The 24012-nt window shown below is 51.1% G+C and overlaps 1 protein-coding gene across 3 annotated transcripts; it reads left to right on the top strand.

The window, feature by feature from the left end:
* The first annotated feature begins 499 nt into the window (after positions 1-499).
* Positions 500-22647, top strand: TP53I11 (tumor protein p53 inducible protein 11). Of its 3 annotated transcripts, none has more exons than XM_057408736.1 (7): positions 500-535; positions 16848-17170; positions 18153-18211; positions 18979-19027; positions 19458-19554; positions 21223-21324; positions 22489-22647. In XM_057408736.1, the coding sequence occupies exons 2-7, from the start codon at positions 17042-17044 to the stop codon at positions 22620-22622; spliced, it is 570 nt and encodes a 189-aa protein (XP_057264719.1). In that variant the 5' UTR covers positions 500-535; positions 16848-17041; the 3' UTR covers positions 22623-22647. The 3 variants fall into 3 exon arrangements, with proteins under 3 accessions (XP_057264719.1, XP_057264721.1, XP_057264718.1); XM_057408738.1 differs by having other exon boundaries at positions 16851-17170; XM_057408735.1 differs by lacking the exon at positions 500-535 and adding an exon at positions 13328-13682.
* Positions 22648-24012: the final 1365 nt, after the last annotated feature.

The following is a 24012-nucleotide window of genomic DNA, read 5'->3' on the forward strand; positions in this document are numbered from 1 at the left end:
CCATCACAGGGAATTGTGTAACAGTGCTCAACACCACGCACCCGTAACCAGAATGTCCGAAGCCCCGTTTGTATTGCAGGGAAGGACTGGGGCAATCCCTCTTCCCCCAGACCCTCTTGAACACACGGAGGTGAAACACCCCTCTGGCTCCTTCCCAGCCTTTTGTTGCTCCACGTTAACGATTGATTCCCACACACCCCCCCTTCTTCCCTCCTTCCCTCCCAAGGCCCTTGGCCTCTGCTTTTTGTTCCCCCGCGTAACCCGCACGGAACCCGCAGGTAACGCGCACCCATCCCCTGCCGCGCACGCATCCGCTGCTTCCCCACGGGGCCGCCCCGTCGGGCGGTGGCAGCGGTGGGTCCCGCCCGCTGTGGGCCGGCCCGGGCGGGGCGGGCGGGCGCGGTAAAGGCGGTGCCGAGCGGGGCCGGGCTCAGTCTGGATCGCTTCGCCCATGGGGTAGCCGCAACGAGACCTGGGGACGGACCCCCCCCCCCCCCGCGCTGCTGCTGCCGTCGGTGGGACGTGCATTAGGGCGGTGAGTACCGTGCGCTGCCCCCCGCGCCGCCCGACGGCGTCTCCGTAACGGGGGGTTTCGGGGGCGCGGACCCCGTCGTGTCCCTCGGAGGTGGCTCCGCGGTGTCGGGATGGATGGATGGATGGATGGATGGATGGATGGATGGATGGATGGATGGATGGATGGATGGATGGATGGATGGATGGATGGATAGATGGACGGTGGGAGCAGCCCGTGTGTTGCCCGAGCACGGCTGCAGCGGGACTGTGTTCTCCGTCCTGGCCGTGCGCGGTCCGTGTGGGATGAGTGAAGGAGGAGGAGGAGGAGGTGGTGGAGCGCTGCATCCCGGTGGGAGGGTGGCAGGGTACCCGGCGGCACGGGGGGACCGTAGCCATGAGGTGATGTGCGGGGGGGTGCCTTGGCTGGGAGCTTTGTGGCTGTCGCTCCACTCCAAGGGAGTCCCGTGCCGCTGCCTTCCTGGAAGTGCTTATCCTTCAACTGCTTGCTCGGGAAAAGCCACAGGAGGAAAGACTGTGGTCCCCAAACGGGCGGCTGAATGGGGAGGCTGGGAAGTCAGTCTCGATGGCTGAGTCCCTTGGGACTGGGATGAGGGAGGCTGGCCGGCTGCGCTCCCATGGGATGTATCCCTGGGGAGTGCTGGCTGCAGGGAGGGCTTGGCCATGGGGGAGAGGCTGGAACTTGGAAGGGCATGAAGGGAGAGGGATGCATGGGAGCTGTGATGCAAGAGTGAGCTGGGGAGAGGAGATGGGACAAGCCCTGGCCATCCCAGAAGGGGAAGGTGAGAAGAGGCAGCTCTCAGCAGGCTTTGCATCCCTGCCCGGGCACTCGCGTGTCCCTGCACAATGAGATGCTACTTTTATCTCTGCTGATCAAGTGCATTGCTCTGTCTAGAGCAGCAGCAGCTTTAGGGCTTTCCTGGTGAGTGCAGCTCTGAGCAAACCAGGCTGAGGAAGAAGCAGCCCATGGCAAGAGGTTGGAACTGGATGATCTTAAGGTCCTTTCCAACCCAAATCATTCTGTGATTCAGCGTGTGCTCCTTGCCCTGCCACTGCACTGCATAGGGCTGGACTGCGTGGAGTCTTTCCCTTACATGAGCAATGTCCCTGTCCTTCTCACAGCTGCTCAAGAGACAGGGCCAGCAAAGCCCGAGCTCCAAGTACTTAAATGGGTACCATTTAATCCATCTCCTCTGTCTGCAGAGGCTGGCAGTTACAAATGCCAGCAGCAACCAAAGCCCTTGTTGACATTAGGGCTACCACCAGTACAGCTGAGCCATGAGAAACTACAGAGTATGCAAGAGCACTGGCTATTCTGGACTTGGCATAAATAACTTGCTTAGTAACTCTATTTGCACTAAAGCAGAAGCTGCTGAATAACAGTCTGTGGATGAGGAAAGTGCTTTTTAAACAAATAAATAGTAGTTACTGTTCAGGAAGGGGAGTTTCCATTGGGATAAAGTTTTCTTAGGTTTTAGTGAAACCCAAAATTAAGCAAGAGCTAAGACTAAGCATGAAGGCGCCTCAACTAGCCCTAACCATATCTCAGCTGGGTTGCATAAATACACCTGATGCATGCACATTGTGAGGGACACCACGAACATGCAGTGTCCTGGTGCCCTCAGCAGACAGGGGCTGGGTACTGATGGCAAAGTGGGACTTGGTTGCTTCAGAATGTGTCCGTGTGTTCTTGCTCTTTGTCTGCTGTGCAGAGCAAGGTTGAGGGGGCTTTTCTCTGGGGCGGTGGAGGTGATGTCTGTCATACAGTGTCAGGAGAAGTTGATCCCTTCTGCTTGTGGGTCTGTGTGAGGATTTATTGTAGAGAGATGGGAGCACGAGAGCATCTCCACAGATGGACATCGAGGCGGGGCTCGTGGTGGCCATTGATAATAAACCACAGAGATGCTCTGCCCTCAGGCTTTTTGTCTATTCAGAGCTGCTCGGAGGCTGGGGCCTGATCCAAAGGGAAACGTTTTCCTATTGTTCTCAGTGAGCATCGAGTGCTGAAGTGTGCAAAATGCCCAGAGTACATCTGCAGCTGGTGTTCACTTGTCCTGCAGCTCCCTGAAGGTCAGAGTGTTCAATAGCAGGGGCTGGGGCTGGGAGGGATGGTTCCACAAGCCAGTTCCAAGCATCACTTTGAGCTGTTTGCATCGTGACATGTTCCTTGCTGTGTGTGTGCTTGGTCCCAGCCCAATAGGTCCCCAGATTTCTAATGAGAATGGCTAAATGCTGTTAGAACACAAGAGCATCTCCTTCTGTGAGCTGCCCAGGAGGCTTCATATTGACCTAGGTGCTCTCCTGGGCTGTCAAGAGTGGGAAGAGACCAATGGGACCATGAAGTGGAGGAGTATTTCTTCTTAGTGCTATGGGTTTGGTTTCAAGCCTTCCCCTTGCACAGGAAGAAAACAGCACACGTGCACCAGAAAGATGTTGAGATTGTTTATGTTCTGCTCCTGGCCTGGCTCCAGGGGGAAGGGTTTGGTGACCTTGGCACTATTGGAACATTTTTTATAGAAAGCAGACCTTCAGGGTTTTGTGTTTTTGACGTAGGGATGTGAAAACAAGGTTTGGGAGGAAAAGACCCAACGCTGGCCCCCACATGTATTGGGACTTTCTCCAAACCACGAAGAACAATACTTAAGGGTTGAGCAGGTGTTCACATTGCTTCCTGCCTTCCCTTGGAAAACAGGGGTTTGGCTCTGTCTGGGGATCGCACGCTAGCACGAGCTCACTCCATGGTTGAAGTGTTTTTATGCAAGAAGCTGAAAGATGTTCATAAAGAGAAACCCAGCTATAACCAAAGATACTTGAATGGTTCAGACACAAAGGGAAATGACAAATGACTCTCTGGCCCTCTTGGTTTTCTGCTGTTTGAAGCTTTATGTGATCTGCAAGGGTTAATACATCATGGAGTGTTTCGGTGCCCATCTGTGGTGCTGGTGAGTGTGACTGACCCCAATGACAGATGGAGACAATGAGACTGGGAGATTCACAGGGTCTTGCTGAATAACCTACCGCACAGTAGCCAGTGCTATAGCTAAAACCCTAGCAGCAAACTTTCCATCTGGGCTTCACAGTGTGGTACATTTCTCCCCCTCATCAGTTAGCTAAATCCCTGAACGTCTTTCTATCCCTCTGTATGCAAAATAGGGACTTTACTGAGCACGTTTATGCATTGGTTTTGATGGGGAAATCCTTGCCTAGGCTGTACTTGACCCATCTCTACCAGGCTTTGGTTGGACCCTTATCCAGTCTATCTTACAGGGCAAAACCAAGGACCTAGAGGGTATCACGGGATCATCATTTTGGACATCCCAGAGGATTTCTAAATCCACAGTCTGGAAGAAAGCTCTAGACCAGATTTATACCAACAACCACTGTAGTTGTGAGGAGGAGGGGGGAAAGATTTGCTGCCAAAGCAGGGAAATGAGAAAACAGTCACAGATGGGTTTAATGCTAAAGGTGAGAGGCCTCTGTTGATGCTGGTGGTGAACCTATAGGGCCCGAATCAGAAGCTTGAGTGTACGGACTGGTAGCTGGCTCCATTGCTGCAGAGCTTCCTAGGAGTTTTTGTTAGGGATTCGGAGTCAGACAATTTAAGTCAAAGGCGAGGAGGAGAGCATGGGGCGAGAAGCAGGCAGAAATAAATCAGAGTGATTCTGTAGTCCGGTCTCCTGGGGAGCGGCATTAGCAGTAGGAGTTGATGTAGCCGGAGATGCGCGCAGAGGAGTGACTGATAACACTGCCCACCGACAACCTCATTGTTTGAAGGGATTCTGTGTTTCATAGGGAGATTAGCACATCATCCCCTTGGCAGCTGCCTGCCGCTGCATTCGGAGGGAGAAATCCCTCCTTTTCTTATTGAAATCAGGCAGGACTTCAACTGCTAGCCCAGAGGGGCAGGAGGAAGGCAGGTGCAGGCAGAGCAGCACACAAAGGCTTGCAGCCCCTCTTGTTTTCGGCTGTATCCTGCCTGGGTTGAGAAAGTCAACAGTTAGAGGTTGTGTCAGCAGCCAGACCTATAGAGAAACCCTACAAGTCTCCAGGAAACTATTGTGGGTGACTCAGCTGGTGTTTTTGTCTAAGTATGCTTTCATTCAGTGACCTGTGAGGGCAGCAGGAGCGCTCTTTCGTGGTGGTGCCATCTTACACAAGTGAAATACAAACCCCTGGTGTCTGGTTGGTTGTGGTTGTGGAAAGACTTAAAAAGCTTTTCCAGCTGGCAGAGGATATTTTGGGGATACCACTGCTGAGCCCTAAAATCACTCCAGACCCTGCTGGGGTTTAAATCGACACAAGGGAGATTAAGATTGGATATAAGGCAGAAGCTCTTCCCTGTGAGGGTGCTGAGGCGCTGGCACAGGGTGCTCAGAGAAGCTGTGGCTGCCCCATCCCTGGCAGTGCTCAAGGCCAGGTTGGACACAGGGGCTTGGAGCAAGCTGCTCTAGTGGAAGGTGTCCCTGCCCGTGGCAGGGGTTAGAACTGGATGAGCTTTAAGGTCCCTTCCAACCCAAGCCAGTCTGGGATTCTGTGATGTAGGCAGCATCCTCACTGGTCCCTGTATGGTGTTGCTGGTAACAAGATACATGGGCGATGGCTTGGGCACAGCCTGGGTGCAGGCATGCTATAACAGGAGCCTGTTATAGAAATGGGGGGACATATTGCCAGCAGCAAAGGAGTTCCAGGAAGCGAGCTATTCTCTTAGGAAACAAGGTATCTTAAAGGTTCATGGTTTTAAGTCCCTCTGAATCCTTCTGTTGACGTTCACTGTCAGTTGCTTGGCAAACCATTCTTGGTAAATGCTTGGTGTTATACCCAGGAGGTAGAAATCATAGAATCCCAGAATAGTTTGTATTGGAAGGGAGTTTAAATCCCATCCAGCTCCAACCCCTGCCATGGGCAGGGGCACCTTCCACTAGAGCAGCTTGCTCCAAGGCCCGTCCAAGGGATGGGGCAGCCACAGCTTCTCTGGGCACCCTGTGCCAGTGCCTCAGCACCCTCACAGGGAAGAGCTTCTGCCTAAGAGCTCATCTCAATCTCCCCTCTGGCAGGTTAAAGCCATTCCCTCTTGTCCTGTCACTACAGGCCCTGTAAAAAGCCCCTCTCCAGGTTTCTTGTCAGCCCCTTCAGGTATTGGAAGCTGCTTTAAGGTCTCCCTGGAATCCTCTCTTCTCTAGGCTGAACAAGCCCAGCTCAATGCAAGCTGTGTCCTCACAGAGGGGAGGAGGAAAACTCAAACCCTGCGATACTGGGTCCAGGGGAACTGGGTGGTACTGGTTTTTCACCAAAATCTTCTTTGTGGCCTGGGAAAAAAGTTACCGTAGAAGCTGCTTAATAGTAATAAATAGCTCCAAACACTGCTTCATAGAAAGTGGAAATGTGTCAGGAGTCAAAGTCTGCGCCAAACAGGTTTGAAGATTTTAGACCATCTGTCGGCACATTCCCAGGTTGTTTTCATGGTAAGTGAGAATAAAATGTAGCTGTTTAATACCAGCATTGCTGATGGGGGCTCTGTAAGACCTGGTGTGCTTCCGAAGAGCAGGCACCTATACTGCATCATCCCACCTCCTTCCCCATTGCCTTGCCCAGTGCAACTGTTTGTTCAGTGGGATGTATGACTGTGATATTGCCTTGCCTGCTGGTAAACCCTCTGGTGCTGCACATCACTTATTCAACAAGTCCCTTGTGTGAGCTGTGTCAGTGTCCACTGCTTAAACCTCTGGGCAAGCAGGATGCACTGAGGGTTGATGGTTGGAGGTATAATAAAGCAGTTGAGCTTATACCCTCCAGCCAATTTATTCCCTGCATCACATCACCATGCAAACCAAGTGCCTGTCATTTGTGTTTGCAAAGAACACGAGGGAGAAGAGACAAGCCTGCAACCCCCAGAGCCACAGCTGCACAGAATGTCATTACAGGTAAAGTAATGGGGAAAGTGTTGACTAAACCCTGACACTTCTGTGCCATGAGCTCTTTTAAGCGGGAGGCTGAGCTATATGCTTGCTGATAGACATGTATATAGAGAGATATACACAGCAGCAAAGCACTGTGTGTGTGTATACACACACTGCTGTATGATGCTAATAGTGCTGGAGCTTGCTGTTATCTGAGTATCTGAGACTTAAAAGTGTGGAACCAAGGGAAGGTCCTTAAATAACCCTTGATCGTAGAGATGGGGCATCTGGAAACACTGGTTTCTTGAGACTCTGATTTGCCAGTGCTGCTGCTGTTAGCACTTTGTTTCCTGGGTGTTCCTGTTGCCTCCTTGTCCCTGAGGAGTCAAACAAAGGCAGGGAGGAGGACTAGTCCTTGGTGGCTTTATCCTTGTTTTCCTAAGGCTTCTCTTATCACCAGGAGAGATGACTGTGGGTCCTCTCAGTTCTTCTCAAGGCTATTCCTACCACCAAGGCTATTGATGCCATGCACTGACATCCACCCATTTGTCACCTCTCTGCTATAAGAAGAGAATTCTTGCTTTAGATCCTTAGGCTGATGTGCATCCTTTGTGGCTGTGACTAAGAGTCACTTAGGACATACCTTCTCCATGCCTAACAGAAGAGAAGGGAACCCCTTTCCTTGCAGGTTGCTATCTAGGGTTTTTTATAATCCCAAAGTGTGATTCCGTGTTGTGAGGATGGGCAAAAGTGGTGCAGTGTTTGCCTAGGATTGAGTACCGAAAAGCTGACTGTGGGGATCAAGAACCTGCCCTGTCCATCCATATAAAAGCAATCAAAGCCCCAGTCTCACTCATCTAGGCTCCTCCTGTTATCTATGGAAAGAGGTAAGCCATTGCAGGAGATGATGCATGCTATCTGCAAGATGATGCTTAAACCATGACACCTAAAATAGACACCTCTGGGGGATGGCTCACCCTGCCTATTCCCCATGGAGCCAAAAAGAGGGAGGTAAGGACAGCTATAGGTTCATGTTATAGTTGCTGCTTCCATGCATCACTCTCCACCTATGAAATGCTCTTATTATGGGGTGGGGACAGGCTCTGTGTGTGATCCTCACAGTCCACATGCACTGGCCTTTTGTGGAAGCTGGAGAACCTCTCAGGCAGGGGAGGCATTGTCTTTTTCAATCTCCTAGATATTATATCCTTTCTGTGCTGAAAGCTTTCTGAGGGGTACTTGTGTGCAGAGTCCCCGTTTGCTGAAAATGTGCATTATGAAATCCTAAAAGGAGGGCTGAGATTAAATGTCACACACTTCACAGTGGGGGAATTCAGAGAGCCTTGTTGATCCGCGCTGGGTTGACAGCTCATGCATAAGCAGACGTGCACATACACGTACGCTCATGCACGCGGAGCGCTTTCCCCTGACTCAGCAGCAACTAAAAGCAAGGTCGGGTTGGTGTGAGCTCCTGCAGGGTTTGTGGTGAGAGCCTGCGGGTCCTTCAGGACTGTTTGGCTTGAGAACCATGGTGGTTCTCAGTTGCCTCTGCCCTGTGTTGCACCGCACTGAACTGTGGCTGCTTGGGTTTTATGCTGTGGGTTGAGCCTGACCAGGGGGAGCAAAGGCGATGCTGATGTGAGGTTCACCCCAATGTTTCCAAAGTGCTTTCTCCTGCCAGCAGGGAATACAGATAGGTACAAAATACAGACAGATATAGAACAGATGTCATGCTAAGCTGGCTGTTACTCGGGAAAATGCCAGTAAGGGCATTTCTGCCTCTGACACATAGTGTGTAATGAACCGAGTACTGCACAGGAGTCCATAGCCTTCCTCAGCAGGACAGGGTATCACAACCATGCAGTCAGCACTGGTGGGATATGGTGCTTCGGCAGTCACCTTTGAAATGTTAAATACCTGCTGAACATGAGTATGAAGTTGGGTGGTAGTTTTTCTTTTCATATACAATTGGGAAACCAGAGGTATGAGCAGTTAAATGACCCCGTCTCCATTGCATGGAGAGGCAGCAGCACTATCAAACCTATAATCCAAGTATTATTATCCTATAAGCCAAGTATTTTGGCTTTCAGGCTTCCTACTCTGGATGCTGGGCTGTAATTCTGCTCCTGAAAACAGCTCTTTCCACTTCCAAGTGCTGCGATGCAGGATACTTGTGGCTCCTCCTTATTCTGGGGGATGCTGTGGCTCTGGGGGATGCTTCAGGCTGGTGCTCCATAGACACATCCCTGTGTACCTGCACTGCTAGCAGGTTGCTAGGAATTTCTTTTATGCTGTTTCACCACCGACTCATGAGTTAGCAGAGCCTGTGCTAGCTCTGTCAGCAGCTATTTAGAAGTTTCCCTTCTAAATCTGTCCTCCCCAGCTCCTGTCTGCCCAGCACGGGGGAATTTTGCATCTAACATTTTTAGCCTTAACCTGTTGCTATAGAAACCTCCAAGGTGTCAGAGGGAGATTTTTGCCACTTGGGGATAGGCTACCAAGTGGTTGAAGTATGTGTTTTGTTGGGAGGCCTTCTCCATCGTGTTTTTGCTAAGCAACTTCCCGAGCTTGTCTGCGTGCCTGTGCTTATTTCAAGCTTAAAGAGCCACAGGGGAGTGATAAACCTGGAGTTGTAATTGTATACGAATGAGAAGGGCTTAATGTTGGCAAATTGCTTCGGGAGGATGCAAGGATGTGTTCCCAAGCTGCAGCGATGGGCCTGAGTGGTGATCCAAGGCTGAGGGTTGAAAGGTGACACTGGTTCCTAACACAATAAATGGTTAACCTAGAAGCAGAAGTCAAGGCTGTTAATGGCATCTCCCAGCAGGAAGTCTGCAACAGACTGCTCCCTGTGGCTCTTTTCACCCCTGAGGCTAAAATATAGGTGAATGCCAAAATATTCTGTCTATTCCAGCAGCATGAGTTGTCTTTAGTAACCAGCCTCAAGAGATGGGACTCAAAGTCAGTCCACATGAATCAAACCATACCCTTTATTTGTATACTTAAAGTGAAATAATATAGGCTTGATTTATTAACATATTATTAGTTATAAATTAGATATAATTAATATGCTCTTACAGGATGTAACTATGGGAATGCTTTACAACGTGGGGGTTGGTGACAACTCAGCTGCTGATTGATGGTCACTTGAGCCATTTCCTATCAAACCTGATTTACAGGACATCTGTGCCATGGAAGCAAACTTTACTGCTTACACAAGCTGAGGCATGAGTCCTGTGAGTGCCTGTGTGCCTGGGACTCAGGAAATATCCTGGCTAGACCAAAAGGCAATCTCCCTGCTTAATGCAAATGTATTCGTCTGCCCTTTTCCCCTCCCTTTGTGTGAGCCTAGACTGCACATCTGGTCATACCATGACAGACTGTGGGAGAAGAGGAACCCTTTGTTTTCTATAGAAACGGAAGAAAAAGAAGCTGATGGTGCTGGGGCATCCTGCAGCAGCTCTTCTCAAGCTGAGGCTGCAAATCTACCCATGAAACAGGTTGGGAACCTGCTCTTGGGGTGCTGGAGGAGCACAGCCTCATTTCATCTTCCATTTCAAGGTTGTAGGCATATTGGTAGCTTATAAGTTGCAGTAGTTGCATTGTGCTGAGTAAGCTACTGGGCTGCAGGCATAGGAATACTGTTGCTGGAGGTGTAGGTCATCTTCTTTTAGGGGGGAATCCATCAAGAATGGCTTTGAAATCACTGCCTCGGTGACAGTGTACAGTGCTCCTGTGTCACTGAGGGGACTGAATCTCCCAGATTGTAATCTCTTATGGTTTTCCTTTGAGTTATGGAAAGGGACATAGGTGGGGGATTGTTGGGAAAGAAGGGTACCAGCTTCCTAGGTTTGTGAAAGGAAGTTATCAGACGCTTGGGGACAGGGTGGAAAGAAAATCTGGGGAGGTTTGAGGTTGTTGGGGGAAGAAGTACCAAGAATCATAGAACCATAGAATGGTTTGGGTTGGAAAGGACCTTAAGATCATAGAGTTCCAACCTCCCAAGAAGCCCCATTGCACTATGACGACCCAGTATTCAGCAGTGTTGTGGGTCAGCCTTGTGGGTCTGGGCTTTTCCCTGCTCGAGCGTTACTTCCCATACACTTTCTTGAGACAGTGTCATGCCTCAGGTGTGAGGCAGAGATGAAATGTAGGGTCGCATCAGATTTAGTGTAAAACTGACCTCTATCACCCTGTTTGGTTGAAGGCTTCTCCTGGCTTTTCAAAGCTGCTCTTTTCCAGTAGCAAGGGTTGATTTACTCTGGGATTATTGGTGGTTCTGTGTGTGTATGTGTGCATATGGGTTTTATTTTCGCTTCTAATGTTTCCCTGTAGCAATCATCTGCAGGACAGATGGCCCACTAAGCTTCTGGGACTGTCTCCCACAAACACCTGCCTAAGGCAGCTGGGAAATGGAAGAATTCTTCTCATTTAATGCCCTTAAAGACAAACAGGACCCGATCACAATATGTCTTATTTCCCTTTTGCTCCATCCTCCCAGCTCCCTAGGGAACTTCACTGCTTGATGGTGGGGACAATGAGGGGCTGCGGGCTGAGGCTCCCTGAGCCATAGAACGGTTTGGGTTGGAAGGGACTTTAAAGCTCATCCAGTTCTGACCCACTGCAGGGGCATCTTCCACTAGAGCAGCTTCAAGGGTGGCACTGGGGGATGGATTGCTGCAGTCAGCTAATCTGAAAGCTTTAGCAGTGGGGAGGAGGATGATGATGGAGGGGATGGTGTTGTATGTAAATAATCCAGATGGGAGCCACTGAAGCAGCAGATGAGCACGTGTGTGATGGATGAAATGTGAATCCTGTTTGACCCCATGTCAGGAGCCCTCCATGCCCATGCAGTGGGGATTCAGTGGGGCCAGGTATCCACCCCGTGGGGTGTCATGTGTGCTGGTGGCCATAGCCATGCAGTGTGTGGCAAACAAGCGTTTCTGTCCCCAGGTCAAGCCTGGGAGACCTGGCTTGCCGTGGAAGGGTTGATGCATTGCTGCAGGTGGTGAGCAGGAGTGTGATTGCTGTGTTTAATTATAGCTCCCCTTTGAGAAGCTAGTAAAGCAACACAGTTTATTCTGCCTTGTTCTGGGGAAACCAAGCACTTTGCAGGTTTTGATTGCTATATAACATGTCCTGTGACACGGAAAGGAACTTTCCTGTGGTCCCTGCAAAAGGAAATGTGAAACCTATGGGCAGTAAAATCCTTGAGCTGGGCCATACCTCCCAGATGCTGTGGCTTGGTCCCAGTAGAGGTGCTTTCTTGGGGCAGGATGTTTTTATGGCCATGGGGAGCTTGTGGGCAGGAGCTGCAGTGCTTGGGGGCAGCGGGAATAGAGCAGCGTGGAGGAGGATGCAGGGGCTAAGCCTGTGCAAGGGATGAAGCTCTAAATCAGGCATTAGGGAGAGTTCAGGATGCATGGGAAAGGCTGAACAGGCTTTGGATGTCCTCTTATGCCTGTATTCCAAACAGAGTAAGCAGCACAATTTAACTCTTTTCCTCCCCATCAGGCTGCAGAGGTTTCATTGTCCCCTGCTTAGTGCGATGCTGGCTGCATCCCTTGACTTAGTGATTGCTGGAGCTGCTGTAGGCACAGGGCGCTGCCACCTTACACCTCTGTGGCCATGGGCAGCTCTGCAGGGCTCACAACCAGTGTTGAAGGGCATCCAGCCATGTCTGGCCATGAGGCATGTCTAACCTACATGGGGTATATCTAACTTGCATGAGGCATATCTAATCTGCAGGGTGAGCTCTGGATGTGCTCTTTGTGGTCTGGGCTTTGTCTGCAGATGGTCTGGAGGCACCTGGTGAGGATGCTCTTTGACCTAAGGATTTTGCTTTGCATTTTCCTCATGTGTAAACCCAGACAGCAGGATATCTGTATGGGTTTATAGGTTTTTCCATAGGGAGGACACAGTGTCCCTGTGCCTGTTGGAGTTGCGTAAGGAAGCAGCAGGGCTGTAGCAGAGTTGGGGATGAACCTCTGGCAAGAAATGTCTCCTGCTGGTGTTGCAAAGAGCCTTCTGTAGGGAAAGGGCTGGTGTTGATGTGGGAAGGGAGTCCCGTGTACCTGGCTTGTTACAGGTGAGAACTCTGAAGTCTCCCCGTTGCTTGGGTGTACAGACTGTGCCAGCCGCATTGTGCTGCTGTGGTGGCTGAGTGCTAATTGTTTTGTACTGCCTGAGCATCAGGTTATTTTTGGCTTGATCAAGTTTCATTCCCTGCAGGTCTCTGAGGCTTCCTGACATGCATAAACTGCTTTGGGAGAAGTTTCTCTTCTCCAGGGTAGAGAGCTTACACCCCTCCGCCGGGGCATGGGTAGAAGTATATTCCTCCTAGCAAAACCTGCACATTATTCTGGGGTTGGTTTAAGATGTTTTGCTAGCCCAGATGTGCAAAGCCATGTGCTGGCATGGGAGAAATCATTAATTTCCTTTAATTAACTTCCTCACACAGTTTGCCTCGGTGCTGTGGGAAAACCCCAGCTCCAAGTATCTCAGTGTGGATGCCCCATCCCTGGCAGTGCTCAAGGCCAAGTGGGATGAGGTTTTGAGCAGCCTGATGTAGTGTCTTTTGCCCATGGCAGGGGGTTGGAACTGGATGATCTATAAGGTCCCTTCCAACCCAAACCATGTGGGAGGTGGGGAGAGTGATGCTGCTTCAAGATGCTATAGGTGCTCAACTTAAGGTGCCTGCAGGACTGGGGTCTGGTTCCCCCTTGAGGAGCTGTAAGCATCCCTCGATGGGTGCACAGCTCTGGCTGCTGCAGCATCCTGTGTGTGGCTGAGTCTCCTCTCTCCTGTGCTGCAGAGCTCCTCTTCACTCCAGACACTGGGAGGGAAACAGAGATGCTGGGGGAAGAGCTGTGGAGGTGGGGAGAGATTGAGCTATCATTACTGTGGCACCAGTGAGGTTTCTTTGCACCACTAAGCAGTAGCTATCAGCATTGAGTGCAGTATGCTGAACAGCTGAGCAAGGGAAGAGATCCTGAAAGGAGCCTGCGATGAGAAGGGATTTTGGAGGAAGAAAGCACTTCTTTCTACTGCACACAGGCACTGCCCATCACTGAGAGCTGTGACAGGCAGTGGGAATTGCCTGTTTATGGTGATTGATCTGCACAGCCCCTGGGATGCTCAGAAATAGGATTAAGGAAGAAAGAATCTCAGGAGAAAGAGGAGGTGGAGGTTCCCCTTTGGAAACACACAGGCTAATAGAAAACATCCTCTAAATTGTCACTGTATCAGGATAATGTAAGTATAATGTTTTCAAATCCTTGGCATCTTCTATCTGAATGTCATTGAATTCACACCAATGCATTCATTAGCTCATTATTCATTACTACTCAGTATTTGTTAGACTGGCTCTTTCTCAGGAAGATGGGTGTAATGAGACATGGGACTGGCTGTGGGGCCATGCCCATAGTTGTGCATAGAACAGTAGGAGCATGGGTTTATGTACCAGCATGGCCTTCAGTGATTGCTTTGTTGGCGTTTGCATCTGGCCTGTGTTGTCCTGGGTCTTGGCCAGTGGTTTACCACAAACTAGGGGGAATTCTTAAGGGGAGAACAGTGTTAATGATGATGTGGGTGAATTTCCACAAGCTCCTGCCCTGAAAGTAACTGGGGAGACAACTGATAAAGGCAAATTTTGATCTTTTGGTCTGTGATTAGAGTTGCAAAACTGCCTCTGTAATCACAGAGGTGTTCATTGCTGTCTTCACTGGTGAGTCATGGAGTGCCTGCCCCCTTCAGCCTCCATCACCTTCCTTTGCTTCTTGCCCTAAGGACAGATTCTCTAGATATGAAGATGTTTTGGTTTGTTTTCCTTTCCTCCCTTTCTTTTCTCTCCTTCCTTTTCGTTTTCTTTTTCACCTGTCCCATCTTCCCTTCCTTTGCCATTTCTGATCATGAGGACAGAGAAGGAGGTGCAGGCAGCAGCTTTTCCTGGCAAGAATCAGTGGGTTTGGGTTGGAAAGGACCTTAAGGCTCATCCAGTTCCAATCTCTGCCACAGGCAGGGACACCTTCCACTAGAGCAGCTTGCTCCAAGCCCCATCCAACCTGGCCTTGAGCACTGCCAGGGATGGGGCAGCCACAGCTTTTCTGGGCACCCTGTGCCAGTGTCTTGAAATGCTTATTTCATGACCATTAATTGTTATTTCATAACCATTCTCCAGCCACTGCATACAAACTACCTGGCAATAACCCTTCCAGAAGTGACCAAGTAATAGTCGCTGATTACACAGTTAATTTATTCTTTGCCACTAATGAGAAAAAGTTAATTTGTGTTACAAAGGAAGAGGAAAAATATATCTAAGGGTTTGTTTAATTAAAACTACACCATGTTGAAAAACCAAAGTCATTTTAATGATACAGACAATGCTGTGATTGTATGATTAGGAATTAATTACTTCAGAAATGACACTTTCTTTGCTTTAAAGCTATTCATTTTTCTTCTGAAAATTGTGAAGGAGCCCAGCACGCTCAGCACCCAAAGCCCTACCAGGACCATCAAGCCTCAGGTCTCTCATCCCTTGGTAGGGCTTTGGTGACCCATGCCAGAAGGATGCTGCTGCTTAGACTGTTCCCTCAGCTAGCAGGGCTTTGGGAAGGACTTTGCTTTATTCCCCTCCAAAGCATGGAGGGGAGGGAGAGTGGCCAAATAGATACCCAGCACCTTTACAGGGATATGAGGGTCCTCACTGGGTACCATGCATCAGCCCTTCACTTGGGAATGTCGTCCCCATGTCCCAGGAGCTGTGTTGGTGCAGGTGAAGGATGTAGGATGGCCTTGGAGTGGTCCTAATAGGGCTGGATTGCACTGGAGAGCTTTGGTCAGAAAATGCTGGGCTAGAAATACCACAGCAACAGGTCTCTGGTTTCAGCAGCTGTGGTGAGAAGCCACTCGGCATCCAACCTTGTGAGTCTGGGTCTGCCAGGAGGAGAAAGCACTACAGGATCTGTAGTAAAAGACATCAGAGGTCTTTTGTGACACATCAGTTTGGTTTATGGGGTGGATTTTATGTGTAGATTATCTAGGTTTGAGTTCACACAAGTTATTTGGGCTGGCAAAATCCAGACAGGGTAAATCCAAACTTTTCTACTACGTAGTAGCTACCTTTTGGAGCTTCTTGCCTTGTGCTTGAGTGGAGGTATGAGTAGATACAGCTCCCACCTGTGGTTGTTTTCCATTGTCCCACTTCTGCAGTATTTCTAGACCCTGGTTGCTGCATCTGGCTCTGAGCTGCCTTTCCAGGACTTGGTTATTGAGTGGAATAAGAGCAAAAAAAACCCCACAAGCCAACAAAACCTTCTGCAATCCCAAAGAAGCACTTGCAAAGCCTCCAGTAGCTAAAAAGCATTTTGCCTGTGGTCTGCTGAGAGGGTCTTATTAAATCCTTGATCATGGGATTCAGTCTTTGTATTGTCCCAGTGAGACCTCTTGGCTTTGCCTTACAGAAAGGGTTATATTGGGTACTCACAGGCACGACTGTCCGCTCTTGTGTTGACACCCACAGGGAAGGGGTTTCCTGCAAGAGGGAAATCCCTCACGAGGCAGCAGGACAACACTTGCATGCACCATGCCAAAATAACTGGCACCTTGTTTTATGACTCCCAAAAGACTCATGAAGTCTTTAACCATGAGTGTAAATGGCCTCTTCCTGGGGCAGCCATGGGAAGGCTTGGCTAGGGCTTGGGACTGTGCTTGATTCCTGTGCTGGCTTAGGCTGGATTAGCTGTGTCTTGTGCCTTGGTGTGGGAGGGTGAAGTGGCAAAGAGGAAAACGTGTTTGTGTTCAGCTAATCCAAGATGAAATGAAGACAAATGGGGGCCGCAGTATCTGGGGGGACACACGAGTAAAAAGCTGAGGTTTGTGTCCTTTGGCCTGAAATAGCAGCTGAAGGGTGTGATGTATGGCATAGGGAAAGACAAAAGGCAAGGCATTGCTTAATGACTGTAATTACCCAGGTCTAGGAAGCATTTAATCCCCTTCATCTGGGAAACAAGAAAGAGGTACTGCTGGGCACTGCCTTATGCTGGAATAGAATCATAGAATCACAGAATGGTTTAGGTTGGAAAGAACTTAAAGCTTATCCAATCTAGCCCCATAGGCAGGGATGCCTCACACTACACCAGGTTCCTCCAAGCCCCTGTCCAACCTGGCCTTGAACACTGCCAGAGATGGAGCATTCACAGCTTCGTTGGGCAACTTGTTCCAGTGTTTCACCACTCTCACAGTAAAGTTCTTCCTTATACCTAACATTAATCTCCCCTGTTTCAGTCTGAATCCATCACCTCTTGTCCTATCCCTGCAGCCCCCAGCTAAACTACACTTTGTAGGTCAAAAGCATTTATAGCTAACTGCCTATGCTAAAGCCACTCTGATCTGATTATATTTCTTCCCCGTCCCCCTCAGCAGATCCTGGTGACAGCAGGATCACCTTGAGATGAGCTGCCCCTAGCCGGGGCCAGCCGGCTCCCTGCCCCGGGACGATGAGGACCCATCTTCCAGCCTAACAGGAGCATTCCGTGGCCGTGGTTGGGCTTTTCCTCCTGATCCTCGTGGAATTTCATGTGACTGCTTCCCACCTGGCAGCCGAGGGCCCCACCATGGCGGCGAAGCAGCCCCCGCCGCTGATGAAGAAGCACAGCCAGACCGACCTGGTGAGCAGGCTGAAGACACGCAAGATCCTGGGGGTCGGCGGGGAGGATGATGACGGCGAGGTGCATCGCTCAAAGGTACGGGAAGCCCTTGTGTGGTAATGATGGAGAAGAGAGCTTCTACATGGGAAAACCGAGGTGGCGTGGGGGGGGGCTTTAGGATCTAATGTCTGTAGCCAAAACCAGGGCTCTGTGGGACTCCTGGAAAGGGAGGGTGAAGGCCAAGTGGCACAAGCAGTGATGTCTTTGAGTAGAGATGGGTTGTGGAGCCTGCTGGGTACGCAGGCGCTGACCCAAATGGTAATGGGGTGAGCTCGACCCTCAGGCTGCTTTAATCCATTGCCAAGACACCCACGAGGTACCATCAGACCATTGTACCACCAGTGCCCACCAGCCTGGACGCTGGAGCAGCAGTTTAAGCCGTGCCTCTCAGAAGAGAGGTTGGAGGCAAGCCAGCCTGTTTCAGGGAAGTACCAGAGCTGGAGGTGAGTCCCCATAGGAGCCCTGTCGCAGATGCACTCTGGAGAACATGCTGGCAGGGCATTGCCCAGCTCCTGCCTGCATGTGGGGAGAAGCACAGAGCTCTCCAAAAGCTCCCCCAGTACCTTTTCCTGTCACTGGTGTAGCCTTCCCATCTGTGTGGTCTGGGGTAATCATAGCCAGGCATTGCTCTAGGCAGTGTGCACGTGAGAGTGGGATGGATGCTCCTACATCCTTCTCTATGGGGATGTGACATGCAGGTGGCATGTGGAAGGAGACATTTCCCTACTTAGGTAGGTAAGAGGAGACACAAGATAATGTTAACCCTGCTCCAGCCCAGTGCTGCAGGTGGCTTATCCACTAAAGGAGCAGTAGAGGCTGCAGCTCCTGATGGAAATCAAGGCAGCCTTTGGCAGGTGTAGGGACCAAGGAGTCACAGGTGAATCCCATGTCCTCTTCCAGCCCTCTTGGAGGTAAACTCCCACATGGGGTTAGGTATGCATTTTAGGGCTTCCAAATGCAGCCTAAAGACTGGGGAAAGGTTTGCTCAGTCACCTTGTGTCTTCTATTTGAATTTCAGATTAGCCAAGTATTGGGCAATGAAATCAAGTTTGCTGTCCGGGAACCACTGGGGCTCAGGTAAGATATTGGGCTACCTTGGAGCTGGGTCATCTGAGGGCCCTGAACCACAGCATCCCTGACAGCGCTGGCTGCTGCCACCAGCTCTGCTGCTGTGCCAGCATCACTGCTCCATGCAGGGGCTTCTCAGAGCCACAGGACTAGCCCAGCTCTGCTTTATTCCCCCACAGTAGAGTTAGTCTAGACATTAGGCAGAAACTCTTCCCTGTGAGGGTGCTGAGGCACTGGCACAGGGTGCCCAGAGAAGCTGTGGCTGCCCCATCCCTGGCAGTGCTCAAGGCCAGGTTGGACACAGGGGCTTGGAGCAAGCTGCTCTAGTGGAAGGTGTCCCTGCCCATGGGAAAGGATTGGAACTGGATGAGCTTTAAGGTCCCTTCCAAAACCAAAGCCGTTCTATGGCTCTGTGAAATAACCTTGAGGCCCTCAACCTCTTCTCCCACAGTAGATGCTGCAGACTACAGGGCCTCTATGGGGCTGGAGGAGCTCCTGGTCTGGGACCCTGCTGAGCACTGTCCTATTGGCAGGGTCACTTCCTTTCTCTGCTTAGGTGAAGAGGGTCTTGGATCTGCCTCACCAAGGCTGGTCTGTGTGCTGAGGCTGGAGCTATCGGTGTGTGGGGAGCCCATACCCTCATGGGAGGCTCCTGGCTGCCTCCACAGTGGGATGTGGGAGTATGAACGCTGACAGCGGAGCAGGCAGCAGGGATGCTTTGTGAAGCACAAGTTATGGGTCTGCTCACACCGGGTCCTCTCTTCCCTCTCTCACAGGGTCTGGCAGCTGGTTTCCGCCGTCATGTTTTCCGGGGTTGCCATCATGGTAAGTGAGGGATGTGGTCCTGGGCACCACCAGCTCCCTGCTGTGAAAGAGGTGCCCCAGCCTGGCTCCTTGGCATTTATCCCCCTTCCCTGCCTCCAGCAGCTGCTGCTGCTGCTTCCTCTTGCAAGGCCTTTGCCCTCACCATGTCACAGTAATAGGCTTTGCCGGCAGCGTCCTTGGTGGTTTGCTCCCATCACCAGGCTCTGTTTTCATTAGCAGAGTCATAAACCACACGCAGCACAGCACCCTCAGCTGTAGAAACCAGCCACGAAGCCAGGAGCTGACACTGATATTTCTTGCATGTCCTTAATTCCCCATTTCCTGGCCAGCAGCTCCAATCCCATAAAGGCTGATGCTGGAACGCTGCTGCCCCAGAGGGCACGTTTTGATGTCCAATGCAGGCTGCTGAGTCTCTCCTTGCCCCTGCCAGGCGCTTGCTTTCCCTGACCAGCTTTACGATGCCGTCTTCGAGGAGGAACCGGCGAGCAGCAAGATTCCCATCCGGCTCTATGGAGGAGCCCTCCTCAGTGAGTGCTGTGCTGCTGTACCCAGGGCATGCTGCTGCCATGCAGAGTGAAGGGATGAGTGATGCCAAATCAGCAGGAGGGGGCAAAGCCCGTGTAGGGCTGGACAGCTGCAGTGGGAGAGGAGAACATCTGTTCTTAGCAAAGAAATTGTTTAGGGGTATTTTGAAAAGCTCAGCTACTGATGCTTTTTCCTAGGAGGGGCTCAGGCTCGTTGCAGGTAGGGTAAGAAGGGATGGATGTGCATGCCCTAGTATCAGGGGTGTATCCCAAGTGCCCCAACAAAGGGAGCTTGGAGATGGGCTGGGAGATAGGGCACTGAGAGGTGGGCTGCTGGGGATGAAGCTGGGACCAGACCTTCCTCATGGGAGTGGGAAGAGAGAAGAGACAGGCAATGGCATCCCAGGAAGGTCCCATGCACCCATACAGGGATGAAACTGGGAGCAGACCCTTTTTGTGGGAGTGGAAAGAGAGAAGGGGCAAGTGATGACATCCCGGGAGAGTCCCATGCAGGTGGGGAGCAAAGGACAGGAAGGTGCAGGGAGCTTAGAGAAACGGTCTGTAAACGAGTGGAGGAATTCAAGACACGGGGTTTGTGTAGCTCAGCACCGGGACTGCACCTTCTGCGTGCCCACCCGTGCCTCTTTGGAGCCGCAGGCAGCAAAGGGCAGGTAGGGGCTGGCAATGGGGTGGGTTGGCTTGGTTTGAGGGGGTCGGAGGGGCTGAGGCCGGCGGTTGCGGGATGCCGGTGCCGGCCGGTCCGTCCAGCAGCCTGCAGCAGCACCTCGCGGCTGGGGCTGGGACTGCAGCGGGCACGGCGCGTCTGTCCCTCCCTTCATCCCTTCTTCCATCCATCCCTTGTTACCTTCCTCCTTCCTTCCATCCATCCCTTGTTACCTTCCTCCTTCCTTCCATCCATCCCTTGTTACCGTCCTCCTTCCTTCCATCCATCCCTTGTTACCGTCCTACTTCCTTCCATCCATCCCTTGTTACCGTCCTCCTTCCTTCCATCCATCCCTTGTTACCGTCCTCCTTCCTTCCTCCATCCCTTGTTACCATCCTCCTTCCTTCCATCCATCCCTTGTTACCGTCCTCCTTCCTTCCATCCATCCATCCCTTGTTACCGTCCTCCTTCCTTCCATCCATCCCTTGTTACCTTCCTCCTTCCTTCCATCCATCCCTTGTTACCGTCCTCCTTCCTTCCATCTATCCCTTGTTACCGTCCTCCTTCCTTCCATCTATCCCTTGTTACCGTCCTCCTTCCTTCCATCCATCCCTTGTTACCGTCCTCCTTCCTTCCTCCATCCCTTGTTACCATCCTCCTTCCTTCCATCCATCCATCCCTTGTTACCTTCCTCCTTCCATCCATCCCTCGTTACCTTCCTCCTTTCTTCCATCCATCCCTTCTTACCTTCCTCCTTCCTTCCATCCATCCACCCCTTCTTACCTTCTTCCTTCTATCCATCCCTTCTTACCTTCCTTCTTCCATCCATCCATCCCTTGTTACCTTCCTTCTTACTTCTATCCATCCATTCCTTCCTCCCTCCTTTCTTGCATCCCTCCCCCCTTCCGTTTATCCCTTCATCCATGGGAGGCAGAAACATCTCTCTTGGGCACCGGTTGCCCCTTCCTGAGCCCCTGGGGCAGCTCTGCTGTGCTCCCCCTCTGCAGGCATCTCTCTCATCATGTGGAATGCTCTCTACACGGCGGAAAAGGTGATTATCCGCTGGACCCTGCTGACCGAGGCCTGCTACTTTGCCGTGCAGTTCCTGGGTGAGTAGCTGCTGCCATCCAGAAGGGAGGAAGAGGAGGATGCAAAGGGTGAGGGTACATGCTATGTACCCCAAAGCATGCAGGGAAGAGGGAGAAGTGGGCAGGAGAACCATTGGTGGGACTGTATATGAAATTGGAACTGTGCCTTTGGGTCTGATGGAGTAAACTCCAGGCTGAAGGAGTTGTGGGGTGAGGCTCTGAGGGGTCATAGTGGAATCAGCTGATGGGGATTTGCTGGCGCAGCCGGAGGAGCACCCGATCCCTGGCTGTCTCCATGTTGTCTCCAGCTTTTGCTGGAGATGGCTCCTTTGCTCTGCAGGTAAAGATAACCTGGCCATGGGAGCATCTTCCCTACAGCATCTCCCTTTTCCTCCCCATGGAGTAGCCTCTGCTTTGGGCTGCTCACTGAAAGGTGCCCGGGTACAGGGCAAACATCTTCCTCTTAGGATTTATGGATTTATTCTCCCCTAAACCACCCTGATCTTCACAGCCATCACTGGTTTTACTGTGGAGCGGGCTGCCTAGAACCTGTGGTTAATAAGACTGCAGCAACCTACACTAAAAAGGGGGATGTTCAGTCTTGCCAAACCAGAGAATAACAGTTCAGTTTGTTTCTAGGGAGCTTATCTATATTTAACGGTGAAGGGGGTTCTTTTATGTGTAGATTGGAAGCTCACTAACTGTGTTATAAGGTAGCTGGTTCAGATATGGGCTATGCAGTGGTAATCAAAAGGAGAGATGCTCAGTGCGCATGGATTATGTGCATGTTGTGGATGCTCCTAAAGCTGTAAAATATTTAACAGCGTTGATGTGGCCAAGCCACAGAGCAAGCTCAGGAACACGCAGCATCCACAGTTAATACCAGAGCACGGTGGAAACTTCTATTGGCTTGAGTGACCTGTTCAGATTGCGGCCGCTGGGATGTGGGGCTGGGTTTAGAGCTCTGTGGGTCTGTGGCTAACTTCAAGGCTGTGAAATCAAGTTAAGAGCCTCTGCCTTGGGTTCATGTGTTCGAGCCTGCGCTGAACGCTGCCATGCTCCCAAGGCTCAGCAGGCCTCGCTAAGTCACCACGTTAGAGGGCAGCACAAAACAGCTTTGTGCTGTTTGTCTGCATCTGTTTCTTCACCACCAACCTCTGCCTTGTCTCCCTCCTTCTCCTCCAGTTACTACCGTCTCCCTGGTTGAGAGTAGCCGGATAGCCACCGGTGCCATGCTCCTCTTGGTCAGCAGAGTCCTCTTCATCCTCATCAGCATTTATTATTACTACCAAGTTGGACGCCGTCCCAAGAAAGTCTAAATCCTGGGCTTTTTGTTATGGGGAGGGGGGGGTTGTGTCGGTAATTTTGCATTATAATTATAACTTTCATTTCTTTTTGGTTTATTTTGTTAGACCCTTTTGGTTCTAAAGGGGTTTCCTCCTTTTCCATTTTACCGGCATGAATCAGTGTGTAACCCGGTGCTGGTGGCATTGCCTGGTTAAATGGGGGGGGAGCAGCATCCCCAGTCCTTCTGCAGGAGGTGAGGAGCAGTGGGAGGAAGGCTCAGGGAGGTGTGTGAGCCTGGCAGGCTCAGGGAAGAGCCAGTTTCTTTGCAGGATGGAACTGGCTGATGGGATCACAGGCTCGGAACCCGCTAGAACAAAGCACAAACTAAGACCAGCACATTGCAACCAAATCCCTGAGGAGGCAGGATGGTGAGATAGCCAACAAAGGATGCTGCTGCTCCCACTGTAAGCCTGGCCACTTGCCTGGTGGGGAATGTCTTTATGTACATCCCGCTTCCCTTTTAGCCAGTATGGACTGCCTGGGGACCTGGATGGGGCTAGGTTGAGTTCAGTGCTTTGCCAAGAGCTCTTCTTCCTTCCTTGCTGCCAGAGAGGCTACCTCGCTTGTAGTTCTGCACTGGGTGCTGTGCAAAGCTCGGCAGGAGGAAAAGAAGATGGAGATCCCTTGTTTGGTCCCTTTGCAGGGACAGCACTGGGAACAGCAAAGCAGCTTGAACTGTGGTATGTGGGAAGTGAAGGAAGCTATTGGAAATGGTCCACTGAGCACAAAGACATCCCCTTGCATGGGATGTTTCTTGAAGTTTCTAGGCTGGGCTTCTGTCCTCTTCACACCAGAACACTTCCTACAAGTGCAGCTTTACTGATGGTAGTAGTGGGGGGGGTGTGAGGTAGGTCTGATGCTTTAGCTAAGCAGGGGCTGGAATGCTGTTGTGGTTACTTGTAAGAGCAGAGTGAGCATCAGTACTGATGATACTGATCAGTAGCGATGAGCCCCAGCTGTGGAAGATGGTGTTCCAGCTCTGCTAGTGTGCAGGCATCACAGAATGACAGAATGGTTTGGGTTGAAAAGGACCTTAAAGCTCATCCAGTTCCAACCCCCTGGCGCAGGCAGGGACACCTTCCACTAGAGCAGGTTGCTCCAAGCCCCATCCAGCCTGGCCTTGAACACTGCCAGGGATGGGGCAGAGAGGACCAAAGGTTGTAGCATTAAGATACTTTACTGGGATGAAGAAAGCAAGGAGCAGGGCACATGAAGGCATCGTTTCCCTCTGTAGCTCAGTCAAGGACAGATGAAATGTGCTTTAGTACTCACTGGCTAGTTTCTCCAACACCTCCTGGGCTTAACAGCGTTAGCTGCTGTACTTCCTAGTGCTTTCCTTGCAGATTATCCCTGTCTGCAGCT

Source organism: Pezoporus wallicus, unplaced genomic scaffold (assembly GCF_028554395.1).
Source record: "Pezoporus wallicus isolate ANWC-B61680 ecotype Strahan unplaced genomic scaffold, APGP_CSIRO_Pwel_v1 contig_6382, whole genome shotgun sequence".
NCBI classification, from domain to species: domain Eukaryota; kingdom Metazoa; phylum Chordata; class Aves; order Psittaciformes; family Psittacidae; genus Pezoporus; species Pezoporus wallicus.

Excerpts from the sequence above, each read along its gene's own strand:
- TP53I11 (XM_057408736.1), top strand. The coding sequence starts at position 17,042 with ATGGCGGCGAAGCAGCCCCCGCCGCTGATGAAGAAGCACAGCCAGACC. Across the intron at positions 19,028-19,457 it reads TTTCCGGGGTTGCCATCATG|GCGCTTGCTTTCCCTGACCA; the intron begins GTAAGTGAGGGA and ends TGCCCCTGCCAG. Across the intron at positions 21,325-22,488 it reads CTTTGCCGTGCAGTTCCTGG|TTACTACCGTCTCCCTGGTT; the intron begins GTGAGTAGCTGC and ends CTTCTCCTCCAG.